The sequence below is a fragment of the Chiloscyllium plagiosum genome, chromosome 4 (genome assembly GCF_004010195.1).
Source record: "Chiloscyllium plagiosum isolate BGI_BamShark_2017 chromosome 4, ASM401019v2, whole genome shotgun sequence".
NCBI classification, from domain to species: Eukaryota; Metazoa; Chordata; class Chondrichthyes; order Orectolobiformes; family Hemiscylliidae; genus Chiloscyllium; species Chiloscyllium plagiosum.
Window position 1 is genome coordinate 24636223 of NC_057713.1, and position 22146 is coordinate 24658368.

General features: G+C 41.2%; 1 protein-coding gene across 4 annotated transcripts in view; it reads left to right on the top strand.

Annotated features, from left to right (window-relative positions):
• col22a1 (collagen, type XXII, alpha 1) overlaps nt 1–22146 on the top strand; it is a 302096-nt gene that overhangs the window by 271637 nt on the left and 8313 nt on the right. For all 4 annotated transcript variants that reach the window (XM_043687854.1, XM_043687855.1, XM_043687856.1 and 1 more), the window contains 11 exons: nt 1366–1419; nt 1690–1743; nt 4322–4366; nt 6380–6433; nt 8611–8664; nt 12996–13049; nt 13168–13239; nt 13871–13906; nt 14562–14606; nt 20836–21015; nt 21507–21573. In XM_043687854.1, coding sequence (XP_043543789.1) covers nt 1366–1419; nt 1690–1743; nt 4322–4366; nt 6380–6433; nt 8611–8664; nt 12996–13049; nt 13168–13239; nt 13871–13906; nt 14562–14606; nt 20836–21015; nt 21507–21573 — 715 coding nt within the window. The remainder of the gene's footprint in view (nt 1–1365; nt 1420–1689; nt 1744–4321; nt 4367–6379; nt 6434–8610; nt 8665–12995; nt 13050–13167; nt 13240–13870; nt 13907–14561; nt 14607–20835; nt 21016–21506; nt 21574–22146) is intronic.

A 22146-nucleotide genomic window follows, 5' to 3' on the forward strand; every position in this document is an offset into this window, starting at 1 on the left:
CCCCACCCTCCTCTCATTTATCTCTCCACCCTTCAGGCACTCTGCCTGTATTCCTGATGAAGGACTTTTGCCCGAAACGTCGATTTTACTGGTCCTCGGATGCTGCATGAACTGCTGTGCTTTTCCAGCACCACTAATCCAGCAACTGCTTTACATGCAAACTCTGCTGATTTTTCAAACCACTGTTCCCATTAATGCACGTATTGCTGGATGAGGACTTGAAGATAGAAGATGGAGGATGGGAGTAGAGTGTTGCTTTTTCAGATTGGCGGCCTGTGACCAGTGGTATGTCACAAGGATCGTTGCTGGGTCCTCTGCTTTTTGTCAATTATGTAAGTAATTTGATGTGAACAATGGAGGTAGGAGGTAGTAAGTTTTCAGATGACACCAAAATTGCAGGTGTAGTGGGCAACGAAGAAGGTTACCTCAGAATACGACAGGACCTTGATTAGATGGGCCAATGGGTTGAGAAGTGGCAGATGCAGTTTAATTTAGATAAAGGTGAAGTGCTGCTTTTTGGAAAGCCAAACCAGAGCAGGTTCATAGCTGCTTGAAAGTGGAGTTACAAGTGGATAGGATAGCGAAGAAGGCGTTTGGTATGCTTTCCTTTATTGGACAGGGCATTGAGTTGGGCAGTCATGTTACACCTGTACAGGACATTGGTTAGGCCACTTTTGGAATATTGCATGCAATTCTATCGGAAAGATGTTGTGAAACTTGAAAGAGTTCAGAAAAGCTTTACAAGGATGTTGCCAGGGTTGGAGGATCGGAGCCACAGGGAGAGGCTGGGGCTGTTTTCCCTGGAGCATCAGAAGTGAGGGATGACCTTATAGAAATTTATCAAATCATGAGGGGCATTGATAAGGTAATTAGACAAGGTCTTTTCCCTAGGGTCGGGGAGTCCAGAACTAGAGGCCATAGGTTTAGCGTGAGAGGGGAAAGATATAAAAGGGACCTGATAGGTAACATTTTCACACAGAAGGTGATGCACGCATGGAGTGAGCTGCCAGAGGAAGTGGTGGAGACTGGTACAATTACAGCATTTAAGAGGCATCTGGACGGGTATTTGAATAGCAAGGGTTTGGACAGGTATGAGCCAAGTGCTGGCAAATAGGACTAGATTAGTTTAGGATATCTGATCAGCATGGACGAGTTGAACTGAAGGGTCTGTTTCTGTGCTGCACATCTCTGTGAGTCTAAGAGTTTTTTTTTGTAGGATCTTAACAGTGAGAGGTAAATTTGCGCAGGGTCCTCAATGAATAACTGGGTGCATTTTATTTCATCATGAGTGGAACCTGGGGACAATTTAGGTGAAGTTTCTGCATCTTGGAATGACCAAGGCGATAACTAATATTTTATTCATAGGGTCTTCCTGGCAAAGATGGAAAGGACGGGAAACCTGGACCTGCAGGGGAACCAGTAAGAAATTAAAACCATCTTTCATTCTCACCAGTTTGTAACTGCAAAGGATATACTCATTTGCACACATTGGAAACAAAATAACTTGGTGAATTAAATGCAGCACATCATACGGCCACAATTCTGTTCAAATGTTTGCAATTGGCAATTGTTGAAATTCCGTTGAAGTTTGTTTCTCATTTGGGTTCTATCTTATTTAAATGAGACATCATTTGAAGTTTTTTGTTCCATTTGCAAACATTATTCAACAGCGCAGCTTCTGAATTTCAGGGCCGGCAGGGAAACCCTGGGCCTCCTGGCAGGAGTGGCCTCCGAGGAATGCCTGTAAGTATGGAATCTCTAATACTGTGTAACGTGTTTTGTAAGTATGGAATCTGTAATACTGTGTAACGTGTTTCGAAGCAGTGCAAAAGCAAAACATCGTGCAAGCTAGAAAACTGAAATATAAAGCAGAAACTGCTAAAACTAATCAACAGGTTTGCCAGTATCACTGAAGAGAGAAATGCTTCATGTTTATTATAGTTTTGAGATATTCTGTTGTGAGATATTGTATTATAGATTATCTTTATTAACTCACTCACCGGCTCGCTATATTTTACTGCATTTTCACACCTTATCAGGCCTTTCTACAAGCAGTGTTTACCTCTGAATAAGTGTAGCTTGCAGAACAATACCATCCTCATCAGATCTCCATGAAGTATTATAATATTAACCAGCCCTTTCCAACCATCTTCTGGAAATAAATACAGTAGATTCCTCAATTAATAAGTATCTGTTAAATACCTTTTAATGGGCCATTATCCTTAAAGAAACAAACTGACAAAAAAGCGCAGCCATGAACTTGCATGAATGAATGAAACTCATACTGGCAAATAGTAAATAAATCTGACAACCGAGCTTCAGTAATCAGTTTAATATTCTTTTATTATGTACAGGTACAATTTCTAACATTTAGAGCATATAGGCCTAGTATTTTTATGAAAATTTACTAACTTAAAAGACAAAAGGACTAACACCACTTAATTATGCAAGCAGACCAGACAGATACTCTTAAACCCATCAGAAATAGCAGCCAGCATTTAATACTTTTTAACCCATCACCTATCTCCCAGGACAGAAATAGAAAGTGAGGACTGCAGATGCTGGAGATCAGAGTCGAGAGTGTGGTGTTTGAAAAGCACGGCAGATCAGGCAGCATCCAAGGAATAGGAGAATCGACATTTCAGGCATAAGCCCTTCTTCAGGAATCCTGACGAAGGACTTATGCCCAAAACGTCGATTCTCCTGCTCCTTGGATGCTGCCTGACCTGCTGTGATTTTCCCTCACCACACTCTTGACTCCCAGGACAGAAGCCCTTCAAACCTTTGTTTTATCTATAATACACAATGTAACACCAGAGTAATAGAATTTTAGTATATGCAAGAACTATGTATAAAAGGTTTCTTGCAAGAACTGTATTTTGGGATTCTATTGCTGCCTCAAACTTGTGCAGTAGTTGCTGAATAAGAGAGACTATTTTCGCTACTCACTATTTCGGTCATTATTTGAACACAATCGCATATAATTGAGTTTTCTGCTTTGTTTCAACCAGTTTTCAGACCAATTTGGGTCAGCATATTCAAATTGTGTAATGCTGGATTGATGGGAATCATCATATTTTTTGTAACTATCATGAACATGATGCTTGCTGAAGGAACGCAGTGAGTTGTTGAAATTTATATTTGCTTTCTGGTACTTTATTTGACAAGATCTCGTTTAAGCAGAGCAAATAATCAAAACCCTACATGATTTCAATCTGATCACCATTTAGTACTTGCTTTAATTTTTCCAAAGGCAACTGTCTCCTGTTACAGATTCAAAAACCTGCACTAACTATCGTCCTCACTCAGAATGTGAATGAGAAAGCTACCTGTTACTAATGGCCCAGGAGATATTTTGTTTTATTTCTTTATGGGATACGGGTATTGTCAGCTAGATTAGCATTTATTACCCATCCCTAAATATCCTGGGGGAGGTGGTGGTGAGCTGCATTCTTAAACTGCTGCAGTTTTGTAGGTGCAGGGGCACTGACAGAGCTGTTAGAAAGGGAGTTTTCAAGATTTTGACCTAACTTTAGTCGACGCATGGTGATATGGTTCCAGGTCAGGATGGTGTGTGTCTTGGAGGAGAGCTTGAAAGGGATATTGCTCCTGTGCTCCTGCTGCCCTCGTCCTACTAGATGTGAGTTTAAGAAAGTGCTGTCAGAGATGCCTTTGTGAGGTACTGCAGTGTATATTGTAGGTGGTACACACTGCTGCCACTGTTTATTACCCCTACTGATACTGTCATGGATGATTGCATCCGGGGCTAATAGACTGGTGTGGATAAGGTCAAATAGCTTTTTTTATCCCTCTGTTGTTTCTTAATCACTCTTCAAAGACAAATTTGAGCAGCTGTGCTCTTTAGGACTTGACCATCTCAGTCAGTGTTGGTGTTACTGGGCCACTTTTGATGGTGGACACTGAAGTCCCCACTGAGCATACATTGAGATTATTTAAGAAAATCTGTGAGTTTACAGTGGACACTAGAAAACACATGGTCTTGGGCTAGGTTGTTCACAGCTTGCACTTTGTGTTACATAAATTACAATAATAAAGCTATTCAGACATCAAACATTACTAGAATATTAACTTTAAACACAAAGTTAAGCAGCTTGTTATAAACAGTACATTTCGAGATTATAACACTTGAGGGTTTCCATTATAATCAGATCTTCTGAATTGGCTTCACCGGGGAAAGGCTTGGTAACATATTTGAAATTAAGTTTCATATCATGTTTATATGAAGGATAGCTGGAACAATCTCTATATCAAATGAAGTGTTTTTATTTGAGTTACTGATTTATACTTCTCTTTCACACAGGGTTTCAAAGGCTCTAAAGGTGCTCCTGGTTCAACTGGTCCAAGAGTAAGTATTGGAAATATGAAACAAGTAGTAGGCTGTAACACAAAGGGGCATTGTGAAGTGCTGCACTTATGGTTTGAGAATGTTATTATTGTACCACGTAAAAGTATATTCTAAAGTGCAGCCGTTGAGTCTTAATGAATGATAGATTGAAAAAATCAGGATTTCCATCCCTGTTTTTGTCAGATTAAAAATATCATGCAAAACCTCAGCAAGGTTCTTGACTTTGTTTCATTTAATAAGCATTTATCATTTAATAAAAAGGTACAAAATTATATTGGAATATATTGAAATGGTATGGCAAATGTCTGTCAGTGGATAGCAATTGGACAATTTGCAACAAGTTACTTGGGAAATGCCACAAGTTTCAGTGCTAGTTTACAAGGGGATGAAATTAGCCCATTCCAGCTGCTAAATTGGATGCCATTTTTCACTATGTCCCACCTTTGTACTGAAGTTCACAGAGAAATAGTTCATGACTTGTTTTCTGGTCGCACTATAGTGTTTACTTGATTTGAAAATTAAATTTTTGGAGTTACCTAACAAGTTGATGGCAAGTAACAACTCACACATGAAATGTTCACATTATGCATTAATAATCTGGACAAAGGAACTGAGGGTCTTGTTGCTAAGATGGCAGATGGTACAAAGGTAGGTGGAGGGACAGATAGTGTTGAAGAAACAGGAAGGCAGCATAAAGTCTTGACCGGCTAGGAGAATGGGCAAAGAAGTGGCAGGTGGAATAGGATATGGGAAAGGGTGAAGGCTATGTAGGAAGAATGGAGGCACAGACTGTTTTCTAAATGGGGAATGGCTTCAGAAATCTGAAGCACAAAAGGGTTTAGGAGTTCTAGTTCAGGATTTGCTTAAAGTTAACTTGCAGTTTCAGTTGGCAATTAGTAAGACAAATGTGATGTTAGCATTTATTTGCAGAGGCCAGGAATACAGCCTAGGCTGTATAATTTGGAATATTGTGAGCAGTTTTGGGTCCTGTATCTAAAGAAGGATGTGCTGGCTTTGGAGGGAGTGAAGAGGAAGATCACAAGAATGATCCCAGAGATAAAGGGCTTGGTATATGAGGAGTGGGTGAAAACTCTGGGCCTGTAGCTGATGGAGTTTAGAAAGATGAGAAGAATCTCATTGAAACGTATGAAATATTGAGAGGCCTGGATAGACTGGATATGGAGAAGATATTTCCACTAGTTGAGGTGAGACTTGAACCTGAGGACACAGCCTCACGATGCAGGGACGATCTTTTAGAACTGAGATGAGGGGGGAATTTCTTCAGCCAGAAGGTGGTAATCTGTGGAACTCACTTCCGTAGAGGGCTGTGGAGACCAAGTCATTGGGTATCTTTAAGACAAATATATATAGGCTCTTGACTGGTAAGTGATTGAAGAGTTGGGGAATCTTTCTTGTGAATCTCCTCTGGAACCCCTGCAAGACCAGCACATGCTATGAATTGCCTAAAATTATGCAATCCCATATTTCCAAAATCCAATATAAAACTTTGAAGTGCAGTGCCCAAAAATCAAATTCTTCCAACAGTTTAAACATTTCAGTTTAAGCTGAATTAAGTTCTTAACTAATACTCTTAAGCCTACAGGATTTCATAAACAACATATTTGTTCTAAACAAGAAAAAAGTAGTTCAGATAGTTTTTTTGCTTCTGACGAATTGTCATTGATTAAAGTATCAATGACTGACTTCCAAGGTATATATCTGAGTCCAATGATGTGGTCCATGGCTCTAGAAGACTCAATCCGAGTCTGCAGCAGCACTGGAATCATTGATTTCTGTCTCTCACTGGGCTAGGATCTTGTGCTGTTGTCTCAGAGGATATTAGAAGTTAGCAGTGAGGCAAACATAACTTTTCAGCCATTGATAGTTAATTGATAGACCTAGATTAGGTCTGCGCTGAAATGATGGGTAATCCTTGTGCTGCTACATGTAAAGAGAGGTTCAGAATATATATATATTACACCTTTAAGACTGATTTGCATCATTTTGTTCCAGGGGGAAACAGGAATGGCTGGGCCACCAGGTCAACCAGGCTCACCCGGGAAAGATGTGAGTTTCTAAAATGAGTTTCGGTATTTCTAGTAGATTTTTAAGATAGTTTCCAAATGAGTTATGCTTTGCAGTGCACCCATCAGATTGTGACGTTGTAGCAAGTTAAGAACTCAGGTGTATTTGATTGGCCATCATTATGCATCTTTTACTTCATTTTGAGGTAATTTATGCTTCTCAGCTAGGATACACACCAAAGGGTGGATTTCACCAGAATGGCAACTCCATCTCACCCACCTGATAGAGCCTTGGCTGAACTTCAGGGTCCATCAGGCAGGAAATGAATTGCCATCTGGCCACATCTGGCTCAAAGGGATTGACCTCCAAGATTGTCAGTGGTTGCTGACTTAGCAAGGTTGGCCAAGCCACTAGCCACTAATAGGATAGCAGCTAGCTGAAAGACATGTACAATAAGGTACACCACCCTTTCAATAAGGCAAATGGGATCCGGCGTCAGTCAATGAGGTGTCGTGAAGGAAGTAGCATAAATATTGGTTTGTGAGGAAGATGGGGTGATGCTAATGTTGTTACAAAGGTGGCCATTGACACTGGAAAGTTCTCTTTAAGTCACAGAGTGTCCAATAAAGAACCCTTTCCCTTCACCCACACCCCTCAACAACATAAGGAACCCTTCCTTTTTTTTGCAACGTTTTTGACTGGCCCCTCCTGAAGTTACACCGGAAAGCTAGAAGAACCTCTGTAGAACTTCAAGATATGTTCATCTCCATACCCTCAGCCTACCTTCTAATATGCCAGACTTGAGACTTTTCTCAACTAGCCTATCATTGCTCCCTTTTTCCTTTGTCCTCATTCATTACTGGACCAGTCATAGCACTTGCTCCTGGATCTCTCAGACCAGCTCCTATTACTGATCCACGCTCTGTTCACAGTGGATATTTTGCTGAGGGAGACAGTGCTTCCAACTCAACCTCACCCCACAAGCTCCCTTATCCATTGCTCACCCAAATCAGAGATATTGATCTGTAATTAATTTCAATCTTTATTGTCTCTGAAATTATTTCTCAGGCTATGGGCATTGCTGGCAAGACTGGCATTTGATGCCCATTCCTACATATCCCAAAAAGGTGGTGAGGGTCCTTTTTAAACAGAGTCAGCAGCCACTTGCTATAATTTGCTTCAAAAGACAGTTAAACTATTTTGGTCAAATGAAAGATTGATAAGATTCCACTCATTTACTTGTTGTTTTCACAGTAAAATGGCAGGTTTTTGCTCCTTATATGATACCAATGTTTTATTTCCAAAATTTTCAAATACTAAATTAAAATTCTCAATCCGACAACAATGGGATTTGAACTCACATTCACTTGGTTATTCATGTCAACCTCTTTGTGGCCTAGTAACACAACCAATGCACAGACTTACCTGCAACGTTAAGAGGAATGTTTCCATTATCTCTGCTGGACAAATAAGGAGCAATAACATCCAGAAATCAGAGGAGTAAACCTAATCATCTTTCACTTGCAATCAAGTTGATGTGAGCCTGTCTAAACACAATTGTAGATGTTTAAAGCTCCTGGTTTTAATTTAATACATCAGTCTTTTGGAGGAGCTTCTGAATTTATCTTTGCTCTCAATAATGATTGAGCCAATACATTTAACGAGATCTACAGCACAGCAAAAGACCTCTCAGCCCATTACCAGTCAAAAGCAACCACCTAACTATTCTAGTCCCATTTTCCAGCACTTGGCCCATCTCCTTGTTTGGCTCGGCTTCACATCTGAATCTAAATGCCATTCACCGCATGTCAATAAACTCTGAGTAACACCAGCAGGTTAGAGTGTGAATGAGATGCTCATGGGAGAACATTTCAGCAGTTTCCAAAATAAACCCAGTCTAAAATCCTCAAATGTGAAACCGAATATTATGAGGTCAGGACAGAGCATGGGTCACAAATCCACTTTCAGGCACAGTCACATTTACTATATGAGCTGAGTCAAGTTAATATGGCATAGCTATACAACCAATTGTTTGAGATTTGATGTTCGAAGTCAGGGTTGATGGTTAAAGAAATTTAATCTGAAGCAGAAAACGCAAGATCCTCGCGTTAACATTTAACATCGACTGTTGGAAATGGAATAACTAGTTCATATTTATTCCATCGCTGTAACTTTCTGTTTGTGTTTGCTCTATTATGAATTATGGTTGATATTTGTAGGGTGAACAAGGACCTCCGGCACCTCAGGGTCCTCCTGGTTTAAGAGGTGTTCAGGTAAGATACTTGCATGCTCATATCATTGGGGGAGCCATTAATTATTGTCGAAGGTTTTCAAACATCTCGGTAGCTGGTTCTGAGTTAAGTTAGCCAACACCCAACACATAAAAGTCCTGATTCAAATCTTTGCTGAATGCATTAGTCTCTTACAGTGAGTGCCTCCTTTCCCTAAGATTTTGCAGCAAAGCTTCATAAGTCTTTTTGAAAGAAGTAGTTTTCTTCATGTAACATCCAAACTTACTGGGATTATACAAAATAATATCAATCTTTTGGCTTTTAAGATTTGGAGATGCCGGTGTTGGACTGGGGTGGACAAAGTTAAAAATCACACACCACCAGGTTATAGTCCAACAGGTTTATTTAGAAGCATTAGCTTTCGGAGTGTTGCTCCTTTATCAGGTGATTGTCCAACCTGATGAAGGAGCAGCCCTCCAAAAGCTAGTACTTCCAAATAAAGCTGTTGGACTATAACCTGATGTTGTATGATTTTTAACTTTGGCTTTCAAGTGCTACTTTGGACAGTTAACTGTTTCATAATTACACTTTGAACAGTTTAATTGGATTAGTGCTCCTGCCATTTCACTGGTTTGGCATCTTGTATGAGAGCTGTCATTCACATTTTAGCTCAATGGGCTGTTGAAAGCAAATTTTTAAGTAAACCAACATGAATTCTCCCACTAGTTTATTGTACCTCTTCATTCTTCACAGTAATTTCTAAGCTTCAATCAGGCAAATAAAACTTTTGGGTGGAATTTTCCCAGGCCATGAACGACATGGACAATGTCAAGAAATTTGAGAGAATCGTGTGAGAAGTCAAGCGAGGCCTTTCTTGGGAGAAACAAGTCGCATTTCCCAATGTCAAGATGAGAACCTCGCTCATGAGCGCAAGAAGATTATTAACTGGGGTTATTACACATTACCTAAACTCAATTTATTAATATGCAGATTCCAAATCCACCATCCACCAATTAGAAACTAGGTGCTGAGAATGCCGACATGAAAGTCAGAATGGCTAACTGATGATTCCAGCTACCATTTACTCCTTCAGACCTCAATCATCGGCATCCAACATTTTCCAGGTCTATAACTGGACCCACCCGCAAGTCAAGGAACACTGAAAGCACGCTGTGTGTACAGGGACCTAGATTACAGATTGGAGCTGGCTATATCTCAGGGTTGCCTGCTAGTTTTCTTGGTGCTCAATCACTGACCAGCTCCCAAGATGCAGACAATATGCCTGTCTTGCCTTTGTGAAACTATTTCCCCTCAGCCAAAGCTAACAGGCTCACAGTCTTTCTTTGAGCATAAAGTCAGGAAGCTTGTCATGGTTGCCAGCAGATTTCAATTAAGCAGTGTGAACATTTTTACTGTATGACACTATACTATGGCAATTTCACTTTTGCAACATGTGCCACCAGTATATGCAGCTATGGTACAGCAACAAAACAAATGTTCATGTCTCAAAGTCCAAGGAGATTAGCCCTCAGTCAAGTCAAAGAGGTCAGTCCAATGATCCTAGCACAGTGAGGGTTTGGTCCAAGGGTTTAGAATAATCATTGAGCCACTTAGGCTGCTCATGATCAGGTCCTATCCTTGAAGAGGGTGAGAATCTGAAGGTCTGCTACACCACTGCCTGTCTTGGCTCTTTCTTCCCTATTGTAGGGATTTTGTTTTTGCCTGGAGATAGAGAAAGGGAGGGATTAAGTCACGTGAAAGTGGATGGCATAACATTTGCTGCTGATGCAGGTTAAGGAACGGTGTCCCATCACAAAAGCCATGCAGGGTTAGTGTTGTAGAGGATTTGGATAGATAAGAGAAAGTGAGAGAAGATATTGCATGCAGTAGTGAGAGTAGTAGAACATGAGGCTTGGTGGGAGATGTAAAACAGTAGCAGAGAGCATGAGGTAGCAGAGAGAAGATGGTGCCACTTACCCTGGAAGAACATTCCTACACTATGGTTGGTCTTCCAAAAGGCTGAGACCATACTAACCAAGGTGGCAAACTCAGCCTAGACTGACAGGGTCTTGTTTGCTAAGGGCAAAGCAACGAGACACACACAAGACACAGCCAAGGGAAAGGGGGGATGCCAGAAACGTAGGGCACAGAAGTCTTTTTTTTCCAAAGTTTTGAAGCTCAAAACTGTGTCCAAGAGACTGAAAAGTACCAAAGTGGAAAATGAAATGTTGTCCTTCTAGCTTGCAGTAAGCTTCATTGGAACATTGTAGCATCAATGTTAGTATAGGAGCAAGGTGGATTCTTATCTTGATAAGAAACTGGGAGATGGGATCATCCAGAGAGAGCAGAGGTAACAGAGAAAAGTGGTCACCAAGTCTGTGTTTAGTCTTGTCAATGTAAAGGAGATTATGATGTGAGCAGTGAATGCAACAACTAAGAAGTCCAAGCTGCTTCACCAGGATTCAGGTTTTGAACAGTGAGGAAGGAGGAGGTGAATGGGCAAGTGGGTGTATCTTCTGAGATTGTGTGAGAAAGTGCCAGTTAGCCTGTTTAGTCATTCAAATCATGACGCCTGTTAGAATGTATCACTGTTGCAAGGGATTGCTGATAATAAGAACCTACAATAAAACAAAATAAACTTCCGTAACTAAGTTCACTTAGAAACAGATCAAGCGTTTTCATCACGGAGACACTTGTATCACACAGCCTTCGTCATAAACAATAGAGTGAGATTTCTCTCTTTATACCTCATTAGCTGTTCCAGGTAAAGATGCCATTTACTAGAGAAAGGAAATTTGACCTCCATGATTTCCTTTAACATTATGTGATAAGGACTTGTCACTAAAATTAGCCAATCAAAATTAGTACATTGAGAATTCCAGTGAGATTGTTAATTTTATGTGGCTTCAGTAAAGTTAAGAATCAGGAGTCAACCAAAATAAAAGTGGTGAGAAATATAAAATCTTCACTTGATTCAATGTCTCTCTCTCTCTCTCTCTCTCTCTCTCTCAGTCAACACATGCACACACATGCGTGCGGATGGACACGCTCGCACGCGCGCACACACACAAACACACACCTTACTCCCATAAACTTACCTGATTGATTTTAATGATGTAGTTAAATCAATCTAGATTTGGGATTATTCGTAAAATGGTGAGGAAATCAGAATAAATATTTTAACATTATGGACTGTATTTTACAGGCCTCCCAAGGATGGAGAAGAATGCAGGTGGGCCAATGAAATAGAGCACCATGCATTGGTGATGGGCCCATCTGCTCTCACAACTCAGGCCCATATAACTGGCTCATTCCATTGCTGTTCAAATTTAATACAGAGTAGGAAAGGCCTACACCTCAACATGTAGCATGACAAGATTGTCCCTGTAATCTGCTGACCAGCCAAAGTGAGGTGGATGAGTATGATTTCTACTTTGATTTCCAGTGTCAGTTGGAGGTGCTCCATTATAGTTCTCTGTTCTTCCTTCCATACTACCTGGCTAAGAGCCTTAGAAGATATGGTCCATCACTTTGACTGCTAACTCCCTGAGTCAAAAAGTGTGGTGCTGGAAAAACTGAGCAGGTCAGGCAGCATCTGAGGAGCAGGAGAGTCAACGTTTCGGGCTGGTTTCAGCCCCAGCATTGGCCAAGGGTCCTGATGTCGCTCCCAATGCTGCAGGGTTACCAGTCTATAATTGTCCAGCAGGTCCTTGAGATGGGACATTCTCCTGTAGGGCCATAGAGGTCTAGCCTCCGAAAGATGGGCTGAGAAAGGTAAGCTAGCCAAATGGGGACAGGCTTGCTCTGACATTTAAGCTGATTGCCAGGAGCTTAATGAGTTTTTTGAACGTTGACCATTATTCTATGAGCAACTATTGAGGTATGCTATAAAAATTTTAAAAAGATTGGAATGCAAACTTCTTGATGCTGAGACATCATAGACCAAATGGCATCCTTTTGTGATGACCAAGTTCCTATGTGTGTCACACATATCTTACCAAAGTGAAATGCCACATATCAAATAATATTCTGAATAAGCACTGACTTGGTAGAATTAAGGTATTTAGGGTTACAATGAAATAGAGCTTTATTTGCCCTATCTGACCAGAAGACTCAGATTTAATATAATTACAGAAATAGTTGACGGTTGCTTACAAGAGATTTGTCAGCTCAGTGGTCTAATGTAAGATGTATAATTCCCTAACAAAATTATTTTGAGTCAGAGTTTAAGGGGTTGTTAGGTAGCAGGGTGAAAAAAGGAAAGAGGAATGTTCCAAGGTATATGAACCAAGCAGAAAGTGGAATATTTGTGGTGACTTTCAGTCTCTAATAAACCACCACCCTGGTTCTCAATGTGTGTATTATGTTTCTAGGGTAAAAGTGGTCCTCCTGGTCCCGAAGGAAAACCTGGTCCTCCAGGTGCCGAGGTAAGAAAACAGTTTTATTTGGATCCTGTTGCACTATTGCAGGATTTGTCTGACAAAAGCTGACACTGTGCAGAAAATTAGACTGACTCCAGTCACCTGAACTAATTTTCAATTTTAGGGACCAAAGGGTTCTAAGGGAGCAAGTGGTGACCCGGGGTTTCCAGGGCCCCAAGGACAACCAGGATCACCGGTGAGGATTTCTATCTGATTTATTTTCCTGAAAGCAGAGTGGGATTTGTTTTTGTTTAGAATGTGTTTACAAACTTGATGATGACAGCCTTCTTTTTACGAAACATTATTGAAGGCCTGAAGGGGAAATTCTCAACCTGCATCAGACCTGCAGTGGGTCTCCTCATTTCTGGTTTCTTAGCGGGCAGAGTTATTTTCCAGGCTCCTGCATAAAGATGATTGATTACATCACAACATTGAAGAGATATCACCAAATTACTGCATGGTGCTTAGCTGTCACTACAGGGCAAATACTCAAAACTTTAGAGTTTCAAATGAATTTAACATCCTCACAGCATAATTATAATTTCACTATGATCAATTTATACTTCACGCTGCCAAAAAATTGCCAATTTAGCTTTTAATTGGCACTCAATAATGTCACGGTCTATCAGTCTGATTGAGTTGTCCAAATTACTGTCCAGGTTCCTTGATGTATAACCATGTCCTGAATTCTTGTATTCTCCTGTATGATGCGTTTTGTTCCACCCAAAGATATCAGTTTTCAATCCTGATACTTGTCTATAAATCTTCTCTTTCTGTGTTCCTTCTTGCGAGTTGATGTTCGTCATCCTGTTTTCTTTCATGAACAGGGACAGCAAGGAGACCCAGGATTCACGGGAAAAACAGTAAGTAAAGCACAACATGTTTTTTACTCATAGGATCCCTAAAGTGTGGAAACAGGCCATTTGGCCCACTGAGTCCACACCGACCCTCCAAACAAAATCCTACCCAGACCCACTCCCCTGTCGTATCCATGTAACCCTGCATTTTCCATGGCTAATCTACTTAGCCGTGGATGCTATGGGCAATTCACGTAACCTGCACATGTTTGACTGGGGGATGAAAGCAGAGCATCTGGAGGAAACCTGTGCAGACGTGGGGAAAATGTGCAGACTCCCCACAGACTCTCACTGAGGGTGGAATCGAACCCACATCCCTGGCACTGTGAGCTAACGTGCCACTCATGATGATGATCTGTTCATGATCATTATTAAATTAAGCCACAGATTACATGATGTGTTAAGGAAGTATTGGAATAATGGTGATGCCACTGGACTAGTAATCCACAACCCCAGGGTAATGTTTCATGCCTGGCTATTTCAGTAGAGCATGAAACTCTTAATTTCCAAAGGTGCTGTGGTACCCTGATAGTGTTCTTACAGAGGTTTTTTGCATGGAGCCCAACTTCTTCACATTTCTAAATGATTATTTAAAAATAATTATATCTCCTCATTATATTCACGATGCAAGTTTTAAGGTTGCATTTACTCTTTTGTGCAGGGGTCTCCAGGCAAATCAGGTGAACCGGGGTCCAAAGGAGAAAGAGTAAGTGATGCAATGATAAAGGAAAACTGAATATCATTAGGCTGCCGAAGTAGTCAACTAACCAACAAACTGAACAGCAATCTCAGATAAGTAAAAACTCCAATGTAAGAGGGTCAAATTAAATATGTAATGCAATTCATTGCAAAACCAAGTCCATTGCTACTGTGGACAAACATCACTCCCCTGGAGACATTAAGAACATGAGAAATAGGGCCGGAGAAGGCCATTCAGCTTCTCAAGTCTGCCCAGTCATTCAAAAGATCACAGTTGATCTATCCCAAACCTCAACTCCTCTTTCACATCAGTTCTCATAACCCTCAACTCCATTGTATTTCAAAAACCATTTTCTATCTGAATACTTAAATCATCAAAACAATTAGATCAAACCTGGAAACTGTATGGTCTGTGTGGCTCATATTACATGGTTTAATGTCGATATTCACCAAAGCAAGAAAATATACAATTTATATTTTTTAAAAATTGTAAATCTACAGCTTGTTGGTATTGAGAGGTTAAGGAGGATGTTTGTAATTACTGCTTGGAAGTTCAGTGCTGCCCAGACAGAGTGCAGAAGAGAAAACCCAGACAGAGGATTTCGAGCTGATCTCAGAACATACCAATTTCATTTCCATCAAATGCGGAACATTCTGTAAATGATCTGCAATCCACATCACCAGATTACGCTGGGCTTCTTCTGAATACCTAGGCATTATTCTGGCTCAGGTTCACAATTATTCCTATGATTGACACCTCATCTCGTCCCAGCCTCATTCCTCCTACATCTAACACCACCAGAAATACATTAACTGGCTATTCAATGTGCTTGTATATTTTATGAAATCCTAATGTTCATAATTAATATGACATGAAGGTATACATAACAATAGTGACAGCACTTCAAACATAATTGAAATGTTGCAAAGCATTTTGGGACATCCACCAAACATGGGAAGAATGCTTGAAAACATTCACATTAGGTCTTTCTCCATGTCATCTTCAACCATTAAACTTCCCAATAAAAATATAGAATCTAAGGAAGGGAAGTAAGTAATGTTGTGAGAATTATTTTTAATGAGGTACGGAACTCTCATTTTTTGAGATTTATGCCTTTTGCTCAACTTTGTCTCCAAAAATAATTCAGCTGTCCTTCCAAGGTCAGATGATTAAAAACACTGGAAATTTAATCTCCTTCAGTTGTTACACGTTAACCTGTTGTATGATAACTTGTCAACATAACAAGAATATTTTGTCATCTTCATTGCCCTTAATGGGCTTTACATGGAGATTAATCAATTGCAATACATAGGTATTTACTGGTAGTAGTTAATAGTTGCAAAAAAGAAGCAACATAGGTGCTTTGATGATAAAAAGAAAAGTTCTGTTCTGTGTAAGACCATTTCTGGATATAAATAAAATCAATATTTTAGGGACTCTTGTGTTACAGTGGTAGTGTCCTACTTCTGAGACAGGAGCAAGTTTTATTGGTCCAGAGATGTGTGATATCATCAGTGAACAGGTTAGAATCATAGAGTCATGGAGTCATATAGCATGGAAACAGGCCTTCAGCCCAACTTGATCATGCTGACCATGTTTCCTCAGCTGAATTAGTCCCATTTGCCTGCATTTGGCCCAAATCCCTTCAAATCTTTTCTATCTACCTACCTGTCCACATATCTTTTAAATATTATAATTGTACCTGCCCTACCATTTCGTCTGACAGTTCATTCTATACACGTACCACCCTCTGCACAAAAAAGTTGCCGCTTAGGTCCCTTTTAAATCTTTCCCCTCTCACCTTAAACCTATGCCTTCTAATTTTGGACTCTCCCACCCTGGGGAAAAGACCTGGTCTATTTACCCTATCCATGCCTCTCATGATCTTGAAAATGTCTATAAGGTCACCCCTCAGCCTCCAATGCTGCAGGGAAAATAGCGATCACAAAGCCGTTGTACTCTTAGATAACCTTCTTCACTGTCTACTATAACACCAATTTTGGTGTCATCTGGAAGCATGCCTCTGATCTTCTCATCCAATTTTTTTACACAAAAGATGAACAACAGTGGACTCAGCACTGATCATTGTGGCATACCAATGGTTACAAGCCGCCAGGCTGAACAACAATCCTCTACCACCAATGTCTGTCTTCTATCATCAAGTCAATTGTGTAGCCAGTTGGCTAGGTCTCCCAGCATATTATGTGATCGAACCTTACTAACCAGTGTATTATGCAGAGCCTTGTCAAAAGCCTTGCTAAAGTCCATGTAGACAATGTCTACTATTCTGCCTTCATCGATCTTTTTGGTCACCTCTTCAAAAAACTCAAATTTGTGAGACACGATTCCCCATGCACAAAGCCATGCTGACTATCCCAAATCAGTCCTTTTCTTTCCATATACATGTATATCCTGTTTTCCAGAATTCCTTCCAACAGCTTCTTACCCACCACTGATGTTAAGCTCACCGGTCTGTAATTCCTGGCTTTTTCTTGCAGCCTTTCTTAAACAATGGCAAACATTAACCTTCCTCCAGTCTTCCAGCACCTGTGGCTGTCGATGATACAAATATTTTTGCTGAGGCCCCATATTTTTCTCTCCGCCTTCCAAGGATGTCCTGGGATACATTTGATCAGGTCCTGGGTATTTATCTTCCTTTATACAGTTCAAGACTTCTAGCACCTCCCCTTCTCAAAAGTGGACTCTTTTCAAGACAACACTGTTTCCTTCCTCAAGTTTCCAAGCAGCCATATCTTGCTCCATGGTAACTACTGATAGAGTCATAGAGATGTACAGCATGAAAACAGACCGTTCGGTCCAACCCATCCATGCTGACCAGATATCCCAACCCAATCTAGTCCCACCTGCCAGCACCCGGCCCATATCCCTCCAAACCCTTCCAATTCATATACCCATCCAAATGCCTCTTAAATGTTGCAATTGTACCAGCCACCACCACTTCCTCTGGCATCTCATTCCACACACATACCTCCCTCTGTGTGAAAACATTGCTCTTTTATATCTTTTCCTTCTCACCCTATACCTATGCCGTCTAGTTCTGGACTCCTCGACCCCAGGGAAAAGACTTTGCTGGTTTACCCTATCCATGCCCCTCATAATTTTGTGAACCTCTATAAAAGTCTCCCCTCAGCCTCCAACGCTTCATGGAAAACAGCCCAGCCTGTTCAGCCTCTCCCTACAGCTCAAATCCTCCAACCAACACTCCCTAGGACCTTACCATTAAGTGTATAAGTCCTACTAAGATTTGCTTTCCCAAAATGCAGCACCTCGCATTTATCTGAATTAAACTCCATCTGCAACTTCTCAGTCCATTGGCCCATCTGGTTAAGATGAGAAATATTCATTTAAGATCTTACCCATCTCCTGTGGCTCCACACATAGATGACCTTGTTGCTCTTTAATGAGCCCTATTCTCTCCCTAGCTACTCTTATGCCCTTAATACATTTGTAAAATCTACTTGAACGGTCTCTAAAAGCTATCTCATGTCCCTTTTTGCCTTCCTGATTTCCCTCCTGAGTGTACTCCTGCACCCTCTATTCTTTTCAAAAGATTCACTTGATCGCAGATGCCTATATCTGACATAAAGCTCCTTTTCTCCTGACCAGAGCCTCAATAGCTCTAGTCATCCATTGTTCTTTACTCCTGCCAGCCTTGCCCTTCACTCTAACAGGAACACGTTTACCCTGAACTCTCATTATTTTGTCTTTGAAAGTCCCACACTTGCCCAATGTCCCTTTACCCGGAAACAGCCTCCCCCAGTCAACTTTAAACGTTCTTGTCTAATGTCATCAAAATTGGCCTTGCTCCAGATGAGGACTTTAACTTGTGGACCACACCTACCCTTTTCCATAACTATTTTAAAGCGAATAGAATTATGCTCACTGCCCCTACAAGCACCTCAGTCACTTACCATGCCTTATTTCCCAAGAGGAGGTCAAGTTTTGCCCATTCTCAAGCTTGGTCATCTACATATTGATTGAGAAAGCTTTCCTGAACATACTTAACAAATTCCTCCCCATCCAAGCCTTCAACACTATGGTAGCCCCAGTGTCTGTTTGGAAAGTTAAGATAGTCTGCTATTTCAATCCTATTATTCTTACAGCTATCTGCCATCTCCCTACACACTTGCTCCTCAATCTCCCGTTAACTGCTGGTGGATCTGTAGCACAATCATATCCCCTTCCTATTTCTCAGTTCTACAATATGGCTTCATTGGATGATCTCCCAGGAATACCCTTTTTAAATATTGCCATGATGTTTTCCTTTGTCAAAACTGTCACTCCCCCTCCTCTCTTGCCTGTCCTTCTATCCTTCCTAGAGCATCTTCACCCTGGAACATTGAGCTGCCAGTCCTGTTCTTGCCATGCTCTTGCTGTCTGGTCTGTTTAACTTGCTCTCTTTAACTTCTGCATTCGCCTTCTCTTTTTTCTCACTATCATTTAGGATCCTACCCCTTTGCCAGTTAGTTTAAATCCTTCAGTGTAACTCCAGCAAAACCCCCTGCCAGGATATTGATTCCCCTCCCGTTTGTGTATAACCTATCTCTCTTGTACTTGTTACCTCTGCCGCAGAAGAGATCCCAATGACCCAAAAATCTGAATCCCTTCCCCCTGTAGCAGCTCCTCAGCCGCCCATTCATCTCCCCTGTCCTACTATTCCTAGTTTCACTAGCATTGGCACTGAGAATACTCCAGGGATTTCTATCCTTGAGGTCCTGCTTTTTAACCTTCTGCTTTCCTCCCTACAATCACTCTATCGGACCTCATCCCTTTTTCTACCTATATTGTTGGTACCAATGTGTACAACGATCTCTGGTTGCACATTCTCCCCTTTGAGAATTTACTGCAACTGCTCTGAGACGTCCTTGACCCTGGTGCCGTAGAGGGGACACACCATCCTGGAGTCTCGCTCGCAGCCACAGCGACACCTTTCTGGGCCCTGAGCGTGGTAATAACTTGCCATGCCCTGTTTTACAGCATGCCCTGTTTTATCTGTGGTGCCAAAGACCTGCTGCTGCTATTTTCCCCTGAGAGACCACCCCCAACCACCAACAGTATCCAAACCAGTGTACTTATTTGAGAGTGAGATAGTGACAGGAGACTCCTGCATGACCTGCCTACCTCTCCTGGGGGTCACCCATCTACCTGAAGCTACTATCTATCAATTCTCTGCCTCCTGTATGCTCAGTGCATCCAAAATGCCATTCCCATCGATCCATGTGGTCGGAGAGGAGCTGCATACTTCCTGCAGGTGGATTGGAAGGTAAAACTAAACAGGAATATTCTATGGCTCTTGTGGTACAGTGACAGTGCCCCTATCTTTGGGCCAGAAGGCCTAGATCAATTCTCACCTGCTTCAGAGGCATATGTTTGAATAGGTTAATTAAAATGCTTAACTTAAAGCAGCTGAGTGCTATAGCCATTACCACGTTCAGGCCAGAGGCTGTGGAGAGGTTTGGAATTCCTGACTGCCTGCTCCTTCAGAACTCAGATGAGGTGGAATTTCGTCAGCCAGATGGCAGTTAATCTGTGGAACCCATTGCCATAGTTGCTGTGGAGGCTAAGTTCTTGAGTGTCTTTAACTTAGAGATAGATAGGTTCTTGATTAGTAGAGGGATCAAGGGTTACGGGGAGAAGGCAGGAGAATAGGGTTGAGAGACATATCAGCCATGATCAAATGCTGAGAGACTCAATGGGCCGAATGGCCGAATTCTGATCCCATATCTATGATGTTATGGTCTTTTTTTCTCCAGCTATGTCCTGGAAATGGAGCATGTGGTGTCCACTGGTGCTTTTCAGGCTTTCTGAGATATTGGGGGGGTTGGGGGGAAGCTGAGGTACAGTCAAAGAAGAGAAAAACAGAAATATTTAGGGCTCTTGTGTGCAGTGCTATACCTCTAGATGTGGCCAAAATGCCCAGGTTCAATTCTCACCTGCCCCAAACATATGTCATAACAAGTCTGAAGAGATTGATATCCCATATTTTATTTCCACTTGCAAAGCATGTCATTTCATTCAAAGAAGCAATCAGAGGGAATCATCTTACCAAGTTACTGATGCTGGCAAACAAACTATTGTCTTGTTAAAGAATGATCAGGAACTTGATGATGACCGAGATGACCGAGGACAGAGAAACATAAGAAGTTCAACAACACTTTTTCACATTAACATTTTTTTTTAATTCACATTTAATTTTTGTTTTCTTTTTGGGCAGGGTGACCCAGGTACCAAAGGTGAAAAAGGAATCCAGGGAGACAAAGGACGATCAGGTGATCCGGGTCCTCCAGGTATAAAAGGACACACTGGGATAATGGGTCCCGTGGGACCTCCAGGAGAAAGAGGCCCAGTTGGGTTACCAGGCCAATCGGGTCCTCCCGGAATACCTGGAGAAAGGGTAAGCCCCTGAATAAGTCACTAGGTCCAAAAGCTAGTGCTTCCAAATAAACTTGTTGGACTATAATCCAGTGTTATGTGATTTTTAAGTTTGTTCACTGAATACTGCTCTCCTTGTTGCAGCTGTATGAGTGTCAAGCCAACTGTGAAGGGAAAAACAAAATCCGTATACTTGGAATTGGTTCAAAATTCTAGGTTGGAATTGAGCATTCCAGTAAAACCTGTTTAAATCTATCTCCTCTGATCAACTTTAGACATGTTAGTGACGTCAAATCAGGAATCGTTTCATGAAATGAAACTGGCCACCAAATGAATGGAATAGGAATTTAGGTCCAATGTCCCATACATTTTCCATCCACTTAAATTTGCATGCTTAGGTTCCTGTTATTTACTACCAGAAGCAAGGTTCCCGATCAGAATTGGAGTTTGGTAAAATTATCCCTCGTACATTGATTTAACATTGACTCGTACGCTTGGTTTTACTTTTTCTAGGGTGAGCCTCCATCTTCTGAGGTCCTGAGGAGACTTATAAGGGAAGAGCTGTCAAAGCAGCTTGATGGTAAGTTTCTACATTTTCTGTATTATTCTTTTGGAAAATATGATCCTGGCCCCAACGTTCCAATCCAGCATAGATTAATTACAGAGATGAAAGGCTTGTCACATCAGGGAAGAATGAGCAGTTTAGGCCTGTATTCGCTCAAGTTTCGATGGATATGAGGATATCTAATTGAGGTATGTAAGATGCTAAAGGGTATTGACAAAAGAGATGGGCAGTGGTTCTGGGGTAATCTAGAGGTCATGCTTTTAGGCAAAGGGGTAGCAGGTTTAAAACAGAGATGAACAAGAATTACTTCCCTCAAGTTGTCATGAGTCTGTGGAATTCACTGCCCCAGAGTGTGTTGGAGGCAAAAATAGTGAATAAATTCCGGGAGGAGAGAGACAGATTTTTATTTAGTAGTGGGTTAACTTGTTATGGGGAGCAAGCAGGAAAGTGGGGTTAAGACCAAAATGATCAAATGGCAGAATAGGCTTGAGAGGCTGCATTGCCAATTCCTGCTCCCAGTTCTTGTGTTCTTATTCTGACATTCAAAATGGTGTTGCTATGTAGACTGACTTTGAATCATGTCCTTAG